We start from the raw sequence: 19,528 nt of genomic DNA, 5'->3' as shown, positions 1-19,528 counted from the left end.
TAGAGCATCTTGGATTACAATGTGGGTGCACCACAGTGGCAAAGACCAGTGGCTGGTGGCAGCAGCAAAAGCAGCAACAGAAGCAGCAGCAACTTCACTTGCCGGGATTCGGCCGAGTGGCGCTCAATGTTTGCATTGAAAGTCACGTGCCGCACATAAAAAAATCAAAACGCATTTGTTGTTGTTGTTATTGTTGTTGTTGTTTTCAATGAAAACGAAATTCAAAAATCGACAAATGTTGGCGCGACAAAAAATACAAGAAAAGAAAAAAAACCAAAACAAAAGCAGAAATCCGCACAAATCTACTGCAGGGGGATTTTCGGGGGGTGGATGGGGAGGTGAGGGGAGCATAGGGGCTGGCCCTCATCAATGGACAGGGGCAGGGCCCCAGAGCCAGCGCATTAATTAAGGCAAGAAACAAAAAAGTTATACGTATTAGTGTATATGTGAGTCTCAGTCTCAGTGTGTGTGTGGGGGAAGCGACTTCGTATTGTCTTCGTGTTTGGGCCTTCTTCGGTTTTTTTTCTTTTTTTTTTGGCGCTCTGCTTGCGTTGACTTTGCCATTTGCCGCTAGCATTGACGTTGACGTCGTCGCCCATTCCGCTGCTGCTGCTTCTGCTGCTCCTACTGCTGCTGACGCCGACGCTGACGTTGCTGCTGGCATCGGTATTACGATTTCTGTGCTCTTTGCTCGGTTTTTGGTTTTCTTTGCGCACGACTCTCGGGCATTTTGTGTTTGCACGTCAAACCAGGCAGACGACCAACGACAACGAAAACGAATTCTCTTCATTTCCGCCGTGTTGTTGTGAACCGTTGCGTGTTCTTTTGCTACCGTTTCTCAGTGTCTGTGTTTGTGTTGGTGTGTTGGTGCGTGTCTGTATGGTGACAAGGACCCGGAAAACAAAATCACTCACAGTCGTGTGTGTGTGTGTGAAGTAGCAGCACTAAAAGCACCGCTAGATAACGCTAGTAACGGTAAAACAAAAGCAACAAAATTAAATTACGCATGCAAAAAAGCCAAAAAAAAATATAAAGGAAAAAAAGTGAAACAAATTTTTCGAGTGCAAAAGTGCTTTCTCTCCCTCTCCCTCAACCTTTGTGTGTTTTGTGAAAGTGAGTGAGTGAGGAGAGGTGGGCTAATTGCTAGAGCCACACACACACACACACACCCAGCCACAGGTGGCCCCCCGAACCACACACATACACACAGACAAATTGAAACCCCCCCTATTTAACCGCCCATCCTGTCCTGTCCCTGTCCTGTCCTGCACCCCGCTTTTTGTCTGTGTGGCCCTAACCAATTGTTGCGGCACACGCAAATTCGCAGAACTTTAATTGATGTTATTTGGCTGCGTGGTGGCTTTCATGGTCGTGTGGCCGCAATTAGCAAATCTAACAGTTCCAAGAATCGATTTACTGCAGCGCCCTTTCCTCACTCCCCTCAACAAACCAAAAATGCGCCCCAAAAATTAATTGGCCACCCGCCCCCCTAAACACAAGAAATGCCGAAAAAAACGAAGAATTTCTCTTTTCTTTTTATGTTTAATTTTTTTTTTTCATTTTTGCTTGTCGTCTTTACTTTTTCGTAAGAAGTTGTCGCAGTAGAAGACCATGGATGAGCAAGGGGCAGCAGGGTAGGAAGATAAGGAGGAGTAGTGGGGGGCGGCGACGTGTGTCAAAGGTTTGACAGGCCTTAATTGTGCACAGTAACAACATCACAGGGAGAAGAATTTCCAGCCTTTGCTGTCTCCCTTTGTCCCCTCTATCTGTGTGTGTGTGTGTGAGTGACAAGCAGAGTGAAGGACTAAGGCTTAGCAGGATTAGGCTAAAATAATTTAAGCCTTAATGATGGCTGCAGCTAAAAATATATGGCAACTATAAATATAGATTGAAAGAATAGTTGGGTGAAGTTTTATTCGAAATAGAAATAGAAATTTTGGTCTACCAAAGAATTTCAAGGAGGCAAACCTCATTTGGCTCAAATGTTTTGGTCAATTGAAACAAGCTCCACTATATATCGATATTTTACTGTAATCACAGGCAAAACAAGGAGGATCAACTATAGAAACAAAGTGTCCTTTCTCTTACTCTATTACTTACCCCAAACACACTTCCTTCCTTTAGATCAAGTGAAAAAATTAGAGCTTTTAATAGATAAAGAAGGAAAAAAAAGACAAATATGCGACGGCATTGCCTGGCCGTCGTGCCAGGACATTTGATCCTGCCACCATTGCTGTTGCTATTGCAGCTTTTACCACTACAGGCAGAGATTGCCTATCGTACACCTTTAGCCAGTAATCGAATACTCTTTGAGTCATCCGAATCATCAGCGTCATCGCCTCCGTCCACAAATGCAAACTCAAACATTGCCAGCAGCTCGTCAGCTCGTCGTTGTCCGCAGCTGCAGCGCTATCATAAAATGCTCAAGGATATTGATGATGTCGAGGATCTCTATGTGGATGTACCGGTGCGAATAGCCTTCGAGGAGAGGCAAAAGAAACGGTAAGTTCGGAATTGTCTTCCTACTAATACGTCTAAGTGCGCTGGCGACGCCGCCTGTCACACAAATCAAATTATGGCCAAACAAATATCCTACCGAAAGAAAAAGGACGATGCTTCAAAAGAAAAAACAGAGAAAGAGAGAGAGACAGAGAGAGAAGACGAAAAAAAATAATTTATAACCACAACGTGTGGCTGGCCAAACAAAAACCAACGCCAGATTTTTACAGTTCCCATAAATGGGAATCTGTATGTGTGTGTGTTTAAGTATTTGCGTGTGTGTGTGTTTGTATGTTTAAGTGTTTTCTTGTTGTTTGTCTAGTGAGTAAGTTTTTGTTCCTGCCAACAGCTGCTACCCCCCAAAAAAACCAAAAGAAACGAACAGTGCCCCAAAAAAGCCCAAACAAAACACCAAAAACTGTTGTCTTAGGCTGAAAAAACCATAAGAAACTGTTTGCCCATACATAAATCTAGGATATTATTCATATCATCTGGGTTAAATGGAATAAATTGCTCAATCGCATAACCGCTAAAAAGGTTGTAAGTTTTAAAAAAGTCCTGTCAAGTGCCATAGGATTAAAGAGGGTGGAAAATATATAGAAAGAGCTGGAAACGCTTTAGGAAATTTTTAGGGTTTTTAAATTAAGAAAGTAAGCTTCAATGCTTAAAATCTACTTTTTTAGAACCCATTTTTAAGCAACCTTTTGAGGATTTTTACAGAAGTAATTTGGCTCTTTTTTTTAACGTTAGAATCGCAAGAAGTACTTATCCCTCAAAAAAGTACATAAATACGAATAACTTTAATTCCGACCTGTTTAATTACACTGTGATAGTCGAAAAAAAAGACATGGGAAAATTCGATGGTTTCATCCCTATTTCGGGTCCTGCGAATCTAACTGCATCATTAGTTTTTTAAGTTATCACGATGATTTCATAAAAAAATTTTTCCGGAAGTTTTTCATCAAAGTTGCCATTTTTTCGAAAAGGGTCTTTTTTCCATTTGCTTCTAACTTCTAAAATTTTCATTTTTTTCAAACTTTCTTTAGCAAAGTTTCTTAGAATTGAAAGGGCTACAAATGTTGGGAAGACCTCTAGTCTCGAAATCCAATAATTATTAATAAAAATTCAAATGAATAAGAATATTTTCTACTCCTATACACATACATATATTAAATACAACTTAACAACAATTTGCTATTATTTCTCAAAACTTTTTCATCAATGTCTACGCAAGTAATTACCATTTTCCTTTTTTTTAGACATTTTTTTTCTTTAGCCATGCAACCACAGTGCCTTCTTGGTGTTGCACGTGGCGTATGAGTAACTTTTTGTTCATTTTGCCACGCTTTGGTGTAGGGTGTAGTTTTTATTTCTTTTTGGCTTATTTTTTGGGCTGGTGGGTCAAGAGAGGCCTGTCACGTTTTCGCTTAGGCATTCTGGCAGGGATTTCTTTTTTCCATCATCTACAGTGAACGTGCAAACAGTCTTTCTCGTTATTCTTTTATTTTTTTTTTTGTTTAATTCTTGGATTTTGGTTTTTCGGTTTTGTTTTTGTTCTTTTTGCTTTTATTTGTTTGCCACAGAGTGAATGCTCATATAACATTTGATCATTTGGCATAGAATGTCCGGGCAAACATTCAAATTAATGTCTTTGGTTTGTCACTTGTCGTCAACTGCTTTTTTTCGGTGATGCTGTGTGTGTGTGTGTGTGTGTGTGTGTGTGTGTGTGTGTGTGTGTGTGTGTGTGTGTATATGGGTTTTAATGTCGCGCGAGCCCAACTGCTCCAATTCCAATTTTGAATTGCATCTCGAGTGACCAAGTCTCTGTTGGTTTAGATCCAGAGTACGTGATGTTCGTCTCAAGTTGCTGGATCTCAAACTAAGAGCGTGTGAAAAGGAGCGACCACTTTATGGCGCGTGCAGTCATTAAGAGTTTTGCTAGAATCATACACAGCATCCATCCAAGTTAACCGTCTCTCTCTCTCTCTCTCTCTTCCCCATGAGCAGCCTGTTGTCCCCGTGTATCCTGGCTGCCAATCAACGCATAGCCGTTAATATTTTTGCGCAAACAAATCATAAATATTAATTTTACGACTTAATTCGACGGCGCAATATGCGCTCCCGTTCCCTCCCCCGATTCAAGTTTGTGTCTGTGTGTGTGTGTAAAATGGAAATGCAACTCGATTTGGGACTGGGCCACTTGCCGCTTCAACGACCACCTGTAGCAGTTGTTGCTGTTGCAATTGCCGTTGTACTCTCTAGTATGGGCAGCGGCCCGGAATCAACAGAATCAAAATCAAAAAAACAAACAAAACAAACACTCCAAAATAAAAAAAAAAACAAAAAACTCTTCAACCTCATAATATAAAAGACTTTGATGATGTCTAGACCAATTGTATACCCTTTTGAAATGAAGAAACAACATCAACTTTAGGAAGACTTTAAAAAAATTCGAAGTTCTTTAAATTTATCATCTAAACTTGTTAACAATAACATTGTTGTGGCAAATTGAATTTAAGAACTATTATTTCTTTATTTTTGACTATTTCAAGCTATTTTGCTCGTATATTTGTTTAATCTACCCAAAAATATATGATTTTTATTTCTAAAACTAAAATTATGATTACTTTAGTTTCTATTTGTAATTTGAATGTTATTGCATAAACTTCTAAGTCTTTTGTATCTATTTTTGATAAACTAAAGATTTAGGTACACTAAATTCCAATTTTAGTAAAATAGGAATTCATGTAGTGTGATATTGTTCCTTAATTAGGTAGGGATATTTCCTAATCGATTAATATATCTAATTCTAGTTATGCATTCTAGATTTGGGATACAATGTGAGTTAAGAAATGGCATAAAAAAATAACTAAAACTAAAATCTTAAGTACCACCCGAAAATAATGTTTTAGACTAAAAGGATACTTAATAGAATTAGGGTTAATAAGGAAAACTTCCTCGCCCAAGAATAATTCGGTACCCCTTATAAAAAGTTAATTACTATGAAAGAGTTCCTCCTTTGAGATTGGATTGCACCTTTTATACAATCTGGCACGGATTACTAAATATTTTCAGTAGTTTTGCACTTATGCCACAAGTAGATTGATGCAATTCCAAAGGCCCAATAAGCAAACATTATTTTCGGGTAGTACTTAAGATTTATACCTCCATAATATATATATAATACGTAGACTTCAATTATAACAAATTGTTTAACATATTTCCTTGAAACATACTTTTGTACATATGAATATTGTATTTAATCTAAGAAAAATGGATAATTTTTCATAGTTCCCAAGGTTTTTTAACTTAAATCTTTAAAAGTTGTTCATCATTGACGAAGCAAAATATTCAGTTGTAATTTAAGAGCTTTGTGTTAGAATTTAAAAAAAGGATGTGAAATTATGTAAACAATTTTATTATGATAGTGTTGCTAATAAATCAGAAAATATTAATTTTACCCTACATAAATGGCAATGAAATTCTTAATTAAAGAATAGAATGTATTTTAATTGTCCTGATTTCAGTATCAGAATAATTATTATTAAAAGCATATTCATGTCAATTAAATTAAAGGCATTAAAAAACTGAAGAAAATTAAAACTTATAGATTATTATTTAGTAGTTATTATTGTGCAACTGCACTTTAGGAACTAATATACGAATGCCAACCATTTCCTTCTGATTAAAGTTAAAACCTTAAGTAGAAAAACATTCGAAATATATAGATCACATAAAAAATCCTATGATTGAATGAAAACCCGCAAAAAATGGCACAGGCAATCACAAAACCAATTTCACGAAAAAATATCATATAGAAAAGTTTTCAATTTTCAATTTTGTATCACCTTCTTGCCCTATTTAGAAAAAAAATAAAAAATAAACAAAAACTAATTAGCCCCAAATTTTCATTGGTATTAAAGCCTAAAATGAAAATTGGCGCTAGACAGCATAAAAAAATGCCATCAATGTCAGTTTATTATAGCAATATTATTATCATTATTGAGGGAAACAGAAAATAGAAAGGAATATTCGAGTAAAAGGTATTTAAATAGGAAATATTTCAGTGATTAGGCTAATACTATACCTTACAATATGTAGATGAATACAGGGTGTCGAATGCGAAATGTTGTTAATATGTTCTTGTTGTTGTTATTGTTGTTATTATTGTTGTTGTTGATGTTTTTGTTATTGGTGTTGCATTTTTATGTGCGCCACAGGCTTAAAAGCGATGTAAACAACTTTTATTGCACTGGCCCGACCGACCCACTCCCCTCCCCATCTCCCAGTCCTCGGTCCATTCCCTGCTCCTGCTGGCTCTCTACTGGGCCAGAGCCATAGTGAGCCTCTGACACTGTTTTTATGGCGTGAAACTATTTATTTGTAAGCGTATCAAAGGAGCCACAACAACAACAATCAGTGGAGGAGGCAGCAGCAGCAGCAACAACAATAACAATTTGCCATAAAACGCAGGCTGCATCATTTTTTAGACCTTGCCTTGAGGAGCAACATCATCATCATTATCACCAACATTATTCGCATCATCCCCAAAACGACTTTTTGCGTCGCCACAAAAGATCTTATAGATCTTATATATAGTATTTTTAGCATTTTGTGAAAAAAATAAGAAAATAAACCAGCAAAATTAAAAAACACACACAAAAGAAAGAGAAGCAATATACAAAAATACTCAGTCGAGACAGGCAAACAGAAAAAATTGTAATCAACCACACACAAGAAGAACCAAACGAACCATAGGGAACAGACAGACACACGGGCGTCGTTGAGCTGTCTTAGGTCCGTCACTTGTAAGATACAAATACACATATACTTACATATATATATATATACTATATAGAAGATAGAAGACAGAAGCGCCATAGTTCAATAGTCTAAAATTTCACCAAATGAAATATATATACAAATGTATCTGCAAAAAGCAAACACTAAGTGCTTACTGACTGTCAGTGAGTGTGTGTTGTGTGTGTGTGTGTGTGTGTGCCCATTTTGCGTGTGAGTAATAGACACATTGGGCATTATTTGAAACTGAATCATTCATAAGGAAAACAATTGGTCAAAACATGATGAGATACACCTACCTACCCCACTCTTACGCCTAGGTAGGAAGATCAACAATCATTGGAAACCATATGAAATGAGAGATGGACAAAATGACTAATTGACTCATATTTATCTAAAATAGTGTAAACATCTATGACAAATCGGTCAGTAAAATTGAATAAATAAACCTCTGAAAAACCCACTTTGGCCGACTTTGATTCGTTTAACTAATTTTCTTCACATTGTTTATGGAAAGTTGAATAAAAGTTTTTCCAAACGTTTGTCACATATTTTTACCGGACCTTTTACCATTTGCTATCTAATCTCTTGGAACAAAACTTTTCAATCGAATTTCATCCACTCCCACACACACACACACACACACACACACACCCACTTAGAAATCTGATTGGATTAGCAAAAATTTAGTTTTTGGGTTTCTATTCTGTGTGTGTGTGTGTTTTTTAAGTGCATGCTTTTCTTTTATTTGGCTACATTTTGTGCAAGTTTATTTCATTTGGCTAACAATCGGTAAATATGCTACTTAAGTAGGTACAATATACGTACTTTGATATTTGTGTTCATTCAAAAAATACCAGAAAAAAGAGAGAAGACAAAAAAAAAACACAAAAATGGGAAAACCGAAAGAAGGAACAAGACCAAAGTGAGGTGGCGGTGGTAAGAAGGAGTCAACAGACAAGCAAACGACCAACCAACCAACCAACCAACCGACCGACCCTTCGCTTCATCTTCTTCCTTTTGGATAGATGCAAAAATAGAATACTTTTTTTGTTGTCTCTGATTCTTTTTTTGTTTTAAGTATTTCGCGTGAAAACTAACAGAAGCGACCAGACTCGAATCCAGACCCAACAGCAGACATGGCCAGACGTTGAGGAAGAGAGCCAAGACCAACGTCGACAGCGACAACAAAAACATTGATATTTCTGTAGGGGATTGGGTGTTGGTTGTGGGGGGGGGGGGGGGGTGTTTAGGGATTGGGGTTGCGATTGCCTGTTGGTTGGAGTTGATGTTGTCTGCCCCTCTCTCAATTGCAAAATTTATGTGAATTGAGTCAATTTTTATCGCAGCAAGCAATGAGTTAGTTGGCTTAGTTAAGTTGCCTTGTTTGTCTAGTCGAACAAAAAGTAAAAAGTGAGAAAGAGAAAGATGCTAACGTGACACGAACGAATCAAATATCAAGTGATTTAGTCCTGTTTTCTTTCTCCTTACTAATATATTCCTTTTTTTTTTAAAGTGGTGTTTGATTGTTAAGAATCCTCTTTTTGATTTTCAAAACCCTTTAAGAGCTGTTCAATTTGAATTTTATAACAATAAAGCTCAGTTCCAATTTTCAGATGTTGAAAAAACCAATCGAAATACTCAATGAAATACCAATGGCTTTTCAAACTAGTGATAGATTTTTCAAATAACAAAGCTATATAAATTTGGAAAAAAATTAGTCAGATATTTGTAACGCAGAGAATATCCCACAATCTACATACATACATTCGTATATACTTCATCAAAATAAAAAGACTAGTCGATATAGCCATGCCCATTAACGCCTTTCAAAATGCAAAAATATTTCGAAAACTAAACTTATTTAAGGAAATTTATTGAGGCACCTGTGGATTTTAAAAAGAGTATATTTAAATCGTTAGAAATTTCTTAAGTTTAAATTTTTTTATGATCCTAAATCATTTCTTTACCATGCCTCAAAGAGGATGTTAAAATTGTCAATATACATATACTTATGTATGTATAAGAAAAAGGCAAGAGAAATCGTTTCCTATCCCTACATCGTATATTTGTTAGTTACAATTGAATAAATTATAACGCCAAACAATTGATTTACCATATTCTTTTAATTAGATTTACTTAATATTATTTGTTTATACCAAAAATATAATTAAACTCTTACAAATCATTAAATTAATGTACTATTCAAAACAACTTTCGAAAATGAAAACATCGTGTGGGTTTTATTTTTTTAAATATTTTAAAGATATCTCAAAACAAACAATTTTCGGTAATGAAATAATGACTACTTTGTGTAAGTGTGTCATAATTATAAGACACATTACACAAAATGAAGTTAAAGAGATAGAATAGAGTTTTTTTTTTTGGTATTTATTATTGCTTTAGCTCTAGAATTGTTATAGAATTGTTAAAACAAAATGGGTCGATCTACACTGCTTTGTGCGGAAGAAAAGGTCACTATTTTAGCATATTCCAAGTCAGGTTGGACTGTTGCCCGAATTTCCCGTGAAATTGGTCGTAGTCGAACAGCAATCGCCAATTTTTTAAAAAATCCGGAAAGTTACTGTAAAAGGCGGAGTACAGGTCGAATTCCGATTGTTAGGGATCGTGAAAAATGGTACATTATTAATAAAGCAACCAACTTGCTTCGATTTCCGACAAGAAAGTGTCTGCTATGACTGTTCGGCGCACTTTACTTTTTTTTTATTCACCAATGCTTATATTTTGATTAATACAAAGTTTTTTTAAAAACTGAAATAAATATAAATTACCTAAAATACAATAATTCAGAAGAAATATTTAAACTGACTTGAAAAGAGGAACAGACTTTTCTCTCAATGTCATTAGCTTTTGCACATTTACCTTCAATAAGAGTTTAACTTTCGACTTCTGCTAGCTCATCTCTAGTTTTACTTCTCTAAAGGACTTTGCGACGTTTGACAGGAGTAAATCGTATGGCTGGAGCCGCATGAACCTGACGTTCCCACTTATTTTTCCTCTTCCTATACCTTTTGCGCTGTTCCTGTTCTGGCTTCTCGTCCCAGTGTTCCCTCCTTCTCTTGCAAAAGCAATTTCTAAAGATCATTAGCTCACCTAGAAATGTCAAGGAGGCGAATATAACACCCACTATAAGTATGAAGAAGGGTCCCTTCAAATGCTCTGTGGTCAGGACAATTGCATTCGATGCAAATTCTGGCCTCATTTTTGAAATGCGATTTAAATATGTATTATTATATTGGAAATCGGCATCAATTTTTTGAAATATGCCCACATCTCGCATATATCGAATAATCATATTCATCTCGTAGATAAATGGGAATCCAGCCTTCATTATCATCTGTATGGAGCTGGTGAAGACATTGTGGGGAAAGGCATAGACCTCATCGGCATGACGATTCTGCATAATGAACATGCGATTACTCAAAATGCAACGTTTGCCCTTCTCAACGGCCAACATGTTCGTTGGCGAGGGACTAAAGTCATCCGAAATGTTGTAGCCATTAAATATCCACATATCATCCTCATTCTCAAACCAATCTCGTGACTCCTCGTGTCCACCAAATGGTATCCCAGCAGCCACCACCTCATGCAACTCATCTAGTTGATGGAGAAGGCCAGGATCCTGAAAAGTGGCTATCATTTTGGATGTATAGGTGGCCACCACGTTTATACTGTAGATGGTTAAGGTTAAGAAAAACATTCGGGTAGCCACACATATCGGACGCTCTTGAACTGCCACCGAAATGGACACTGCCAGGGCATTAATGGCAGTCAAACTCAATTGTTGATAGTAAATCGGTTCGGGCAGCAGTTTCACTAAAACAAACCAAAACCACCAACTTATCCACAAGACTATGATGAAACAAATCCAGGTATCTTTTTCGAATATGCCCAGCATTGCTTGCCAGGCAGGACGAACATCAGCTTTCTTTATATACCAGGTATAGGCATCTTGGAGATAACAATCAGAGCCCCAAAAGTTTTCGGCCACTTCATTGTCCGGATAGAAGCCTCCAATAATGAAATCGCATTCATTTTCATTTAATTTTCCCAACAGGCCATTCCATTCACCATTATCATCCAAGTCACCGCGATTATCATCAGTGCAATTAACATTTGTCTGCAAAAAAAACAAGTAAATAACAAGGAAATAACTTGGAATATGAGGGAAATTTAACTAGCAATTTAAATCAGTTTTGAGGGGAATTTTTACACGTTTGACATTTGTTATTTGTTTGGAAAAATTTAATTTTTCATATCATTTTCAACAAACATTCGAAAAATTTAATTTGTCATATCATTTTCAATAAACATTTGAAAAATTTAATTTGTAATATTATTTTCAATAAACATTTGAAATGTTTCAAAATATTTGGGAGTTGTGAGACACTTTTTAAAATCATTTATAATTTAAGCTGAGTCAAATCATTGCATACTTAGGGGGATGCTTAATGCAAAACCCACTAAAACGATGCTTAACGCAAAACCTACTAAAAGCAAATGCAAAAGTGTGCAATATTTTGAGAAAAGTTAAAAAAGGAATGTCCTGTTTGAGTAAAATTCTTCTGCAATTTTAACTTCTAATGGTGCCATAACTTACCTGAAAATTCAAACGATTACGCATAAAGCCCAATATCCTCATTTCAATGCCGAGCACACAATCCGATTCCACAAAAGGAGCCATTATTGAGGCGCACACTTCGAAAGTGCAATTTCTGGGACTGAACCCATACAGATAGTCCGACATGGAGGCATGCACTGCTCCTGGATTGGGATAGAGGGAACCATTGTGACATTGTCCCACACTCTGGACATTTAGAATGCGGCAATCCACATTGCTATAGTAGTCATTCACCAGAAGATTGTAATCGGTCGATGAGTTGGCATAAATTAAGGCCACGCGATGCACATAGAATTTATGCATGAGGTCATTGAAGATCTGAGAAGCCACACGCCAGGGTCTATCACGCATCTGGGCATTGTGAAATAGCACCAGGAAACGTGCTCCAGGATTCCATGAACGCATACGACTCACATAGTCCCGCATTATCAGCTTTAAGCGATCCACACTATCGACCACAATCACATAGTTATCCGAAAGGAGTAGCTCACCGAAATATTTGGCTCTCTCGTAAATCATATGATCGGAGACGACACGCAGTTGAAAGAACTCTTGTCGCAAAGGTTCCTTGGTATCGGTGACTGCCTCGTTGATGCGTTTGCTGAATCCTGCCTGAATCTCTGCAGCTGGCGAGGACATATTGAAGGCATTCGTTAGCATTAGATTGTAGGCACGTGTAAAGCGTTCCTGAGGATTGCGATAGAAGAAGATCTGAGCGAAGCTATCTAGACAATCGACTCCAGCCAGCCAGGTCTCGGGACCAATATCTTTGGCTGGCAGCATATAGATAACCATATTAGCTGAATCATTCGATGGATTTACAATGGCAAGGACCACAATGCCCACTGACTGGCCATAGAATACGAGAATATGAAATTTTGACCACATTTTTGCTAGCGTTGTGATGAGCACGGACAAATCAACTGGCCAGGTGAATCCCAATTGAACCAAAAGCCTACTCTCCTTTGTTCCGTATGCACCCTACAATGAATTGGTGGGGCTTATTAATGAATGGAGTAAACTGGAGGATTTCAGAAAAACATATATGAGAAATGTTGCATCTCTTTGCTTTTTATTTTGGGGGAGGTGGCAAAGTGCATTCAACCATCGCCTATGACCCATACATTTCAGTTACTAGCCAAAATTGATGTTTGCCATGATATAATTGACTGCTGTCATCATGCAGGCAACAGCAGGAACAACAACAGCAACAAAGAATTGCAATTGCAACATGCAAGGCTTAAATTAAAGCAAATATTTGCACAGTCGCTGCGGCGCCCCGACGCCGTTACCCATCACCATCATCGCCATCAACGCCATCATCATCATCGTCATCATCATGATCTGAAATCTGAAATCGAGGGAAAATGGCGGCCGCCAACAGCAACAATGGGAATGCATTAAAACACTCCATCAAACAGTTGGGAACCTTTTGGCGTAGCAGCCAAAAATATATATCCCCATGTGTATATAAAAGTTGCGGGGGCGAAATGAGAACGAGAAAAAAAACCAAATAGGATGAAAAGGACATCAGCAAAATGGCGTTGGCCGGAAGTAGCCGGTCATAAAACTTGAGATGGCCAGCCATAAGCCAAGTCAATGAGTCATTTGCTGCAATGGCGCTACCAATGCAATTCCCCAGCCTCATTCAACTGGCTAGTCTTCTTTGTGTATGTGTGTGTGTGTGTGTGTGCGTATGTGTGGGTGAAACGAGGGACACATTTGTCTTGGCATTTTGTCATTAGAAAAATTGCTCGTAAATTTCGCATTTATTTACAAAACAACAACTTAAAAAAAAAACCCAAAAACAAAAACTTTCAACCAACAAAAACAAGAAAATGAAGAAGCAAACTAAACTAAACGAGTCCAGTCCCAAGCACTTGGACTCAATCTTTGACTGCAACAATGTTGCAGTAATGGCAAGCCTTCAGGAGGCAACAAAATTAAGAAATCAAACTGTTGCCAATCCAAAAAAGCTTTGGAATACTGGCATACCCTGTGTTTACATAGGAAAATTAAAAGGCATTGAAATGAAAATGATTAATTTACAATAACCTAAAACAAAATCTAAACGATCTATTGCAATATTGAAAACGAACTATTTGTATAGTTCAAAATATGATGGATTGGCTTGAGTTTTGAGGGTATAAGTAACTATTATAATCATTATTATAACGATCATCTTACAATCAAATATATTATCGAGTTTTGAGGGTATAAGTAACTATTATAATCATTATTATAACGATCATCTTACAATCAAATATATTATCGATTTCAATGCAGATTGATTGATCCTTTCCTTTCGCTTAGTTTCTACAATTAAATAAATGTTTATAATTCTCCATATATGACAGCTTTCTTTAGGTCTTTTAATATTATCAAAAATTTTGAGAGAATCTTATTTTTATATGTATTTTGTAGTCTGTAATAATTGTTAAGCAATTTTTATGAACTTTTCTTTTAGTTAGCGCAAGATAATTTAATTTAAATACAGAATTAGGTATATCTGATAGTATATACTTACATATGAGACATTCTTATATACTAAATAAATACTAAAGTTAGTTAAACATAAGAGACTATCCCAATCGCGGCTCCTAGTTTTAAGCTATTCTTGCGGAGTATCATATGCTTCTAAGGATAAAATTTTGACAAAAACTTATTCAACTTAATTCTAATTCAAAGGGGCCAGAAGTTTTGGTGTATATATGTACATGGGGCTAACTTTCTAGAAAACACCGCGTTATGCAAATCTGTATTAAAACACCTTTAAAAAAAATACGAATTTTTGTTTTAAGACTTTAATAGACGTTAAAGAAAAGTTTTATAATGAAATTTCACTGTCTTCTACACAGCAGACGATGTTAAGATATTTGTTTAGGCGATTAGTTATAAAGGTTCCATCTTCAAATCATCCAGTTATAACTAAATAAGCTGATAATGCTGAGTCATGGGGTTCTCGTTTTGTCAATTATTTAATAAAAATAATTCGAAAGCTAAAGTATTTCTTGAATGGTTGAATCAAATAAGTTATCAATGCGGATATAACGTTTAGAAAAATATAGAATCACAATTTTTTAGTTCTTTTTGGCGTATTTCTAATAATAATTCTCAAAAGTTAAAATTGCGTAAAAATATTGTGAAAAACTTTCTCGTTTAAACAGCTCAAAAATAAATATCTGTAATTTTTGAAAGCTTGGCATACCTTTTTCTAAAAGTCGTGGGTATTTTCTGAGCTAACAAAAAAAAAAAAAGAAGGAAAAAAAGAAGCAACCAAACCCGCTGACTCACTTAACTTGGACTTGAACGTTGTCGTCCATCTGAATTGTTGACGATGTCGTCCCCAAGCGACGAAACAAATTGCGTGTGATAATTTAGTGTCATGATTTTTGACAAAGGGCGTCAACAGTTCACTTACTCCTTTTCACCTCACTCATTCTGTATCTGTTTTTCGTTTCGTTTCATTTTTTTGCAGATTTTTACTGAACTTGAATATCTCAACGCCACTGACGATTCTCTTTTCGGCGCCCGTGGGGCGTAAGATGTACTACAATCAGACAGGTAAGGTGCCACATTAACGTCTCCATCTACATCAGCATTTGCAACTTTGTGTTCCCTTTTGGTTTTTTTTTTTTTTTACAGCCAATGTTTTGCGACCAGCCGCTGTGGCACCTGGCATTGACACAGCCGTGGGCAGCCTGGTACTACCCTGTGCCCTACGCGGTCACTATGATCTGTTTGTCCAGGCCCGCCAGAGCGGTGCCCTCAAAGTGGAAGCCATTGCCAAGCATCCACAACAGAATTGGCCCCTATTGAATTCGACGCATCGCATCAGCATACGGACTCAGAATCGTGTGAGAAAACGTCAAATGATTGTTAAATGGGAGCACAGGTAAATTATCCTTTCTAATATCTCTAAATACATAGTAAATAATGTATTTGTTTTATTTGCAGTAAATTTGATTATCATGCCATGCATTATTGTTTGGTTATTCAACGTATTGTTGGAGCCACCGGACCACCAAATTATAATAACTTTTGTGAGGCTGTCAATGCCTATGTTGAGCAGTCGCCGCGTTCCTTTGCCATGGCAGCCACCAGCTGCTCGACAGAGAACAATCTGCTGAGTCTCATCTGGTCGACACCGGCCAAACATGAACGGCGCCTCAATCCACGTCACAATTTGCACATTGTTTGCACGGGAAAGAGGCGACAACAGACACTGCGACGCCTTTTGCCCAAGAGCAACTATCGATTGGATCTGTATGGCGTCCATCAGAATCGTCAGAATCTGACCATGCTGCTGGGTAGCACTCAGGTCAGCTTTAATCGTACACATCCAACAGCGTTGCGGCAACAGGCTCTTTCCCTGCTAAAGATTGATGGTCAACATGGCGCTCAGATCTATAGTTTTAAAGTCCCGGATACAGTGACTACACCTGCGTATATGCGTCATTTGCTTTTGCCCTGTTTTGGCAGTGAAATACGCGTTCGATTGCTGAGGCAACGAAAGGAAATAGCCAAAACGGATGCATTCTATTGCCCCACCTACATTAGGCAAACAGGCGTAAAGGCTGGTGAACGATATCTAATGCGTTTCGAACCCAGTAATGAGGATGAAACGTTGCGAGCTCAAAAAGTCCTAGTGGCCCTGAGTAGTGAACCCCTGTTTCGCGATTTACCCGAATTACCATTGAACATTACGGTATTTAATGTACGTACGCGCTGCAATAGAGCAACCATAGCCTGGAATGGTTCACCAGATGAGCGAGCCCTAAGGTGGGTGAGAAGCCTTTAAAATTCCAACTCATTTCTGATGCAGATATCTTTTTTCTTTTTTTGTTCAGCTATTGCATCATAGTCTTCAATTTGCCACAGAGAAATCGCAGTGTAGTAGATTATACCAATTATTGCATGGATTTTACACCGAAACGTGTAATGCAACAGAAAAACTTCGTATGGGTCGGTTGCCGGGAGAAACAAAAGAGGTAAATCAATCAGAAAACGAAATAGTTTATATCACTAGTTCATCTAGAAAGCATAATTGTTAACATTTGCGCACTAAAGTATGCAATAGTAATTGGAAAAGTGAATTTTTCAAACAAATAAGCATCTATTGAGATTTTCTTTTTATAAAAATTGTTAGACAAAACGCAAACATTGTTAGGAGACAATTTTTAAGCTAAAAGGCATACGAATAGTATTGCAAGATCAATTTTTAGAGTGACTATTGCATACTTCCAGGCGCGGATTTCTCTTACAAATAGATGCGGCTTGTGTATATGTATATATACTAAAATGTTTATCTATTATTACAGCCCCGATAACATTGAGACGGAGACTATATTAAATCTAATACCTGGTTCCAGTTACTTGGTCTATGTAACTGCAAATCTGAGTATGGGCAAACCTTTGCCCTATCAGACATTAACTCTTCACATGGCCAGCCAATGTTTGGATGGATCCCATGAGACGTATTACTAAACTAAACTAAACTAAAGAAGAAAAAAAAAACAAGCAAAAAAAACAACAAAAGGCAAACAAGAAAAAGCTTCGCTCCACAAAATGAAACAAACTATCCGTCGTTGTAAAGCTACCTTATCCAATTCTACACTATACCTAATCAAAATACACCCTATATACAATATGTAACTATATATACACACGATTACAAAACACAACAAAAATACAAATACAAAAAACAAAAATGAAACCTGGTTCATTTGCGCTAAGCAGAATAAAACTATATAATCTAGACCACTATATATATATAATACATATATATATATCGGTACTAGAGTTATGGCAAGCGTATGAATGGTATTGAGTGTATGAATGTGAGATTGAGTTTAAGTTTTGAATTTGATTTTTTAAAACAATTTTGCCAACATAAATTCCAAGTATTTTGCGTGCTTACGAGTAATTTTTAGCTAGCTTTAAATGTTTGTATAAATGTTTACTATTATATATAATACCTAAAAATACATATATATATATATTAATATATTTTTATTGTTTCGATTCATTTGATATATAAATAAATATATATTTTTTTTCCTTTAGTCTTTAGCAGAAACTTTGCTATTAGTTAATAAATTAGTTTTTAGGCTTTTGCTGTTAAGTTTACCACAAAATATAACTAAATATAATAACTGATTGTATTTTTTGAAGCTGAACTTGTGCAACATGAGGTGGACAATAAAACAAACAACAAACTAAAAAAAAACAATGTGCTATATGAAAAAAAAAATAAAAAATTTAATAAGGCAAATGAATACCTATTTAGCCACAAATTATGAATAAAAAGAAAATGAAAGAATATGAGACAAAAAATGGAATAAATTGTGTTTTTGTGAAAGATAAATAGGGTGGTTCTTATTAATCTTAATTTCCCAAATTTCAACTAGAAACTAGAGAACATTTTTCTTTTCAATTCTTAATCTAGTAAATTGTTTTTATTGAACAAATTGTGCTGCTTATCATTTAAATGAAGGTCCATAAAATATAGCTTACAAATTCTTTTTCTTAATATCACCAATAATATAGGACAAAATTTAGAAGTATAGACAAAACCTCATGATACTCTTTGGAATGGTATAATTTAAAATACCATTGCAAATGAACCTCTTAAAAAACAAGCTCTGAGCCCAAAAGAATATCTTTTGAGTGTCCAAATATTTGGTTCTAGAAAGATTTTCACATTTTTACTCATCCATTCATTTACCTAAGATATTTTAACAATATAGTACATAATAAACAATTTTTGATGTTGCATAATAAAAGTACGTAAGTCGCTTTGCATACTACATAGTACATAGTACATGAGTCTGCCTATCAAATTTAGTAACTCTAACTCCTCTATTTACTCTATCTACATCGATACCTAGATGTTCATTTGTACGGGCGGAACGCTTGACTGTTGATGCTGATTAAGAATATATTTACTTTATGGTGTCGAAAAAGCTTCCTTTTGCCTGTTAGATACATTTTGGGGCTTTAATATACCATTTCAAGCTGAAGCTATAAGGTAGTACACTTTAATTTATCCACAGATTCCTAAATGTTAAACATGAAAAATGAGTTCTATTATTTTAATCTTGGCCATTTGCCATAATTTATATACATATATTTACTCAAAAGAACTCATTAGACGGCTATTTATCTATACTTTCGTATGCAATAATAATAGTTCGTATGAACTAGAGTTGCAAAATAACATCAGAGTCAAAAAAAAAATTAAAAGAATAAGCAAGATTCTAAGTTTCTTATAAATGACGTTTCATTAGTTTTTATTTGGTTTTAGGAAATAGGGAAAAACATTGTAAGATAGGACTATCTTTGATCTAAATGTATATAGTACGGTATAGTCGTAGCTACTATTAATTATTTATAAATTCTTTGTGGGTTTTTTATTAAGTTAAACTAAAAATTGGTATAAAATAATATAAAATAATTTAAAAAAATTAATTTTTGTGGAGGGAAACAAGGATGATAGTATTCCCGCGGATTTAAGTAAACCGTTATGGGCACCGAAGGCGAATTCCCACCATCTTATACTCTACCGCCTCGCGCATAATCGGCATT

General features: G+C 36.1%; 2 protein-coding genes across 2 annotated transcripts; one reads left to right on the top strand and one right to left on the bottom strand.

Moving 5' to 3' along the window:
* The first annotated feature begins 734 nt into the window (after positions 1-734).
* On the top strand, positions 735-17,924 carry LOC6640869. The gene is made up of 7 exons (XM_002063645.4): positions 735-975; positions 2,125-2,502; positions 15,420-15,505; positions 15,587-15,836; positions 15,899-16,723; positions 16,792-16,932; positions 17,263-17,924. The coding sequence occupies exons 2-7, from the start codon at positions 2,180-2,182 to the stop codon at positions 17,426-17,428; spliced, it is 1,791 nt and encodes a 596-aa protein (XP_002063681.3). The 5' UTR covers positions 735-975; positions 2,125-2,179; the 3' UTR covers positions 17,429-17,924.
* On the bottom strand, positions 10,098-12,829 carry LOC6640870. Its single transcript, XM_002063646.3, has 2 exons — positions 11,921-12,829; positions 10,098-11,440 (listed from the first exon to the last, which is right to left on the bottom strand). The coding sequence occupies exons 1-2, from the start codon at positions 12,827-12,829 to the stop codon at positions 10,238-10,240; spliced, it is 2,112 nt and encodes a 703-aa protein (XP_002063682.1). The 3' UTR covers positions 10,098-10,237.
* Positions 17,925-19,528: the final 1,604 nt, after the last annotated feature.

This window comes from Drosophila willistoni (assembly GCF_018902025.1).
Source record: "Drosophila willistoni isolate 14030-0811.24 chromosome 2L unlocalized genomic scaffold, UCI_dwil_1.1 Seg168, whole genome shotgun sequence".
NCBI lineage: Eukaryota > Metazoa > Arthropoda > Insecta > Diptera > Drosophilidae > Drosophila > Drosophila willistoni.
The sequence above is the reverse complement of the archived record's forward strand: the minus strand, read 5'-3'. Positions and strand labels throughout refer to the sequence as shown.

Coding starts and splice junctions, on each gene's coding strand:
- LOC6640869 (XM_002063645.4), top strand. CDS start 2,180: ATGCGACGGCATTGCCTGGCCGTCGTGCCAGGACATTTGATCCTGCCA. Junction 16,724..16,791: donor CCAGATGAGCGAGCCCTAAG/GTGGGTGAGAAG, acceptor TTTTTTGTTCAG/CTATTGCATCATAGTCTTCA. Junction 16,933..17,262: donor TGCCGGGAGAAACAAAAGAG/GTAAATCAATCA, acceptor CTATTATTACAG/CCCCGATAACATTGAGACGG.
- LOC6640870 (XM_002063646.3), bottom strand. CDS start 12,829: ATGTGGTCAAAATTTCATATTCTCGTATTCTATGGCCAGTCAGTGGGC. Junction 11,441..11,920: donor GTAATCGTTTGAATTTTCAG/GTAAGTTATGGC, acceptor TTTTTTTTGCAG/ACAAATGTTAATTGCACTGA.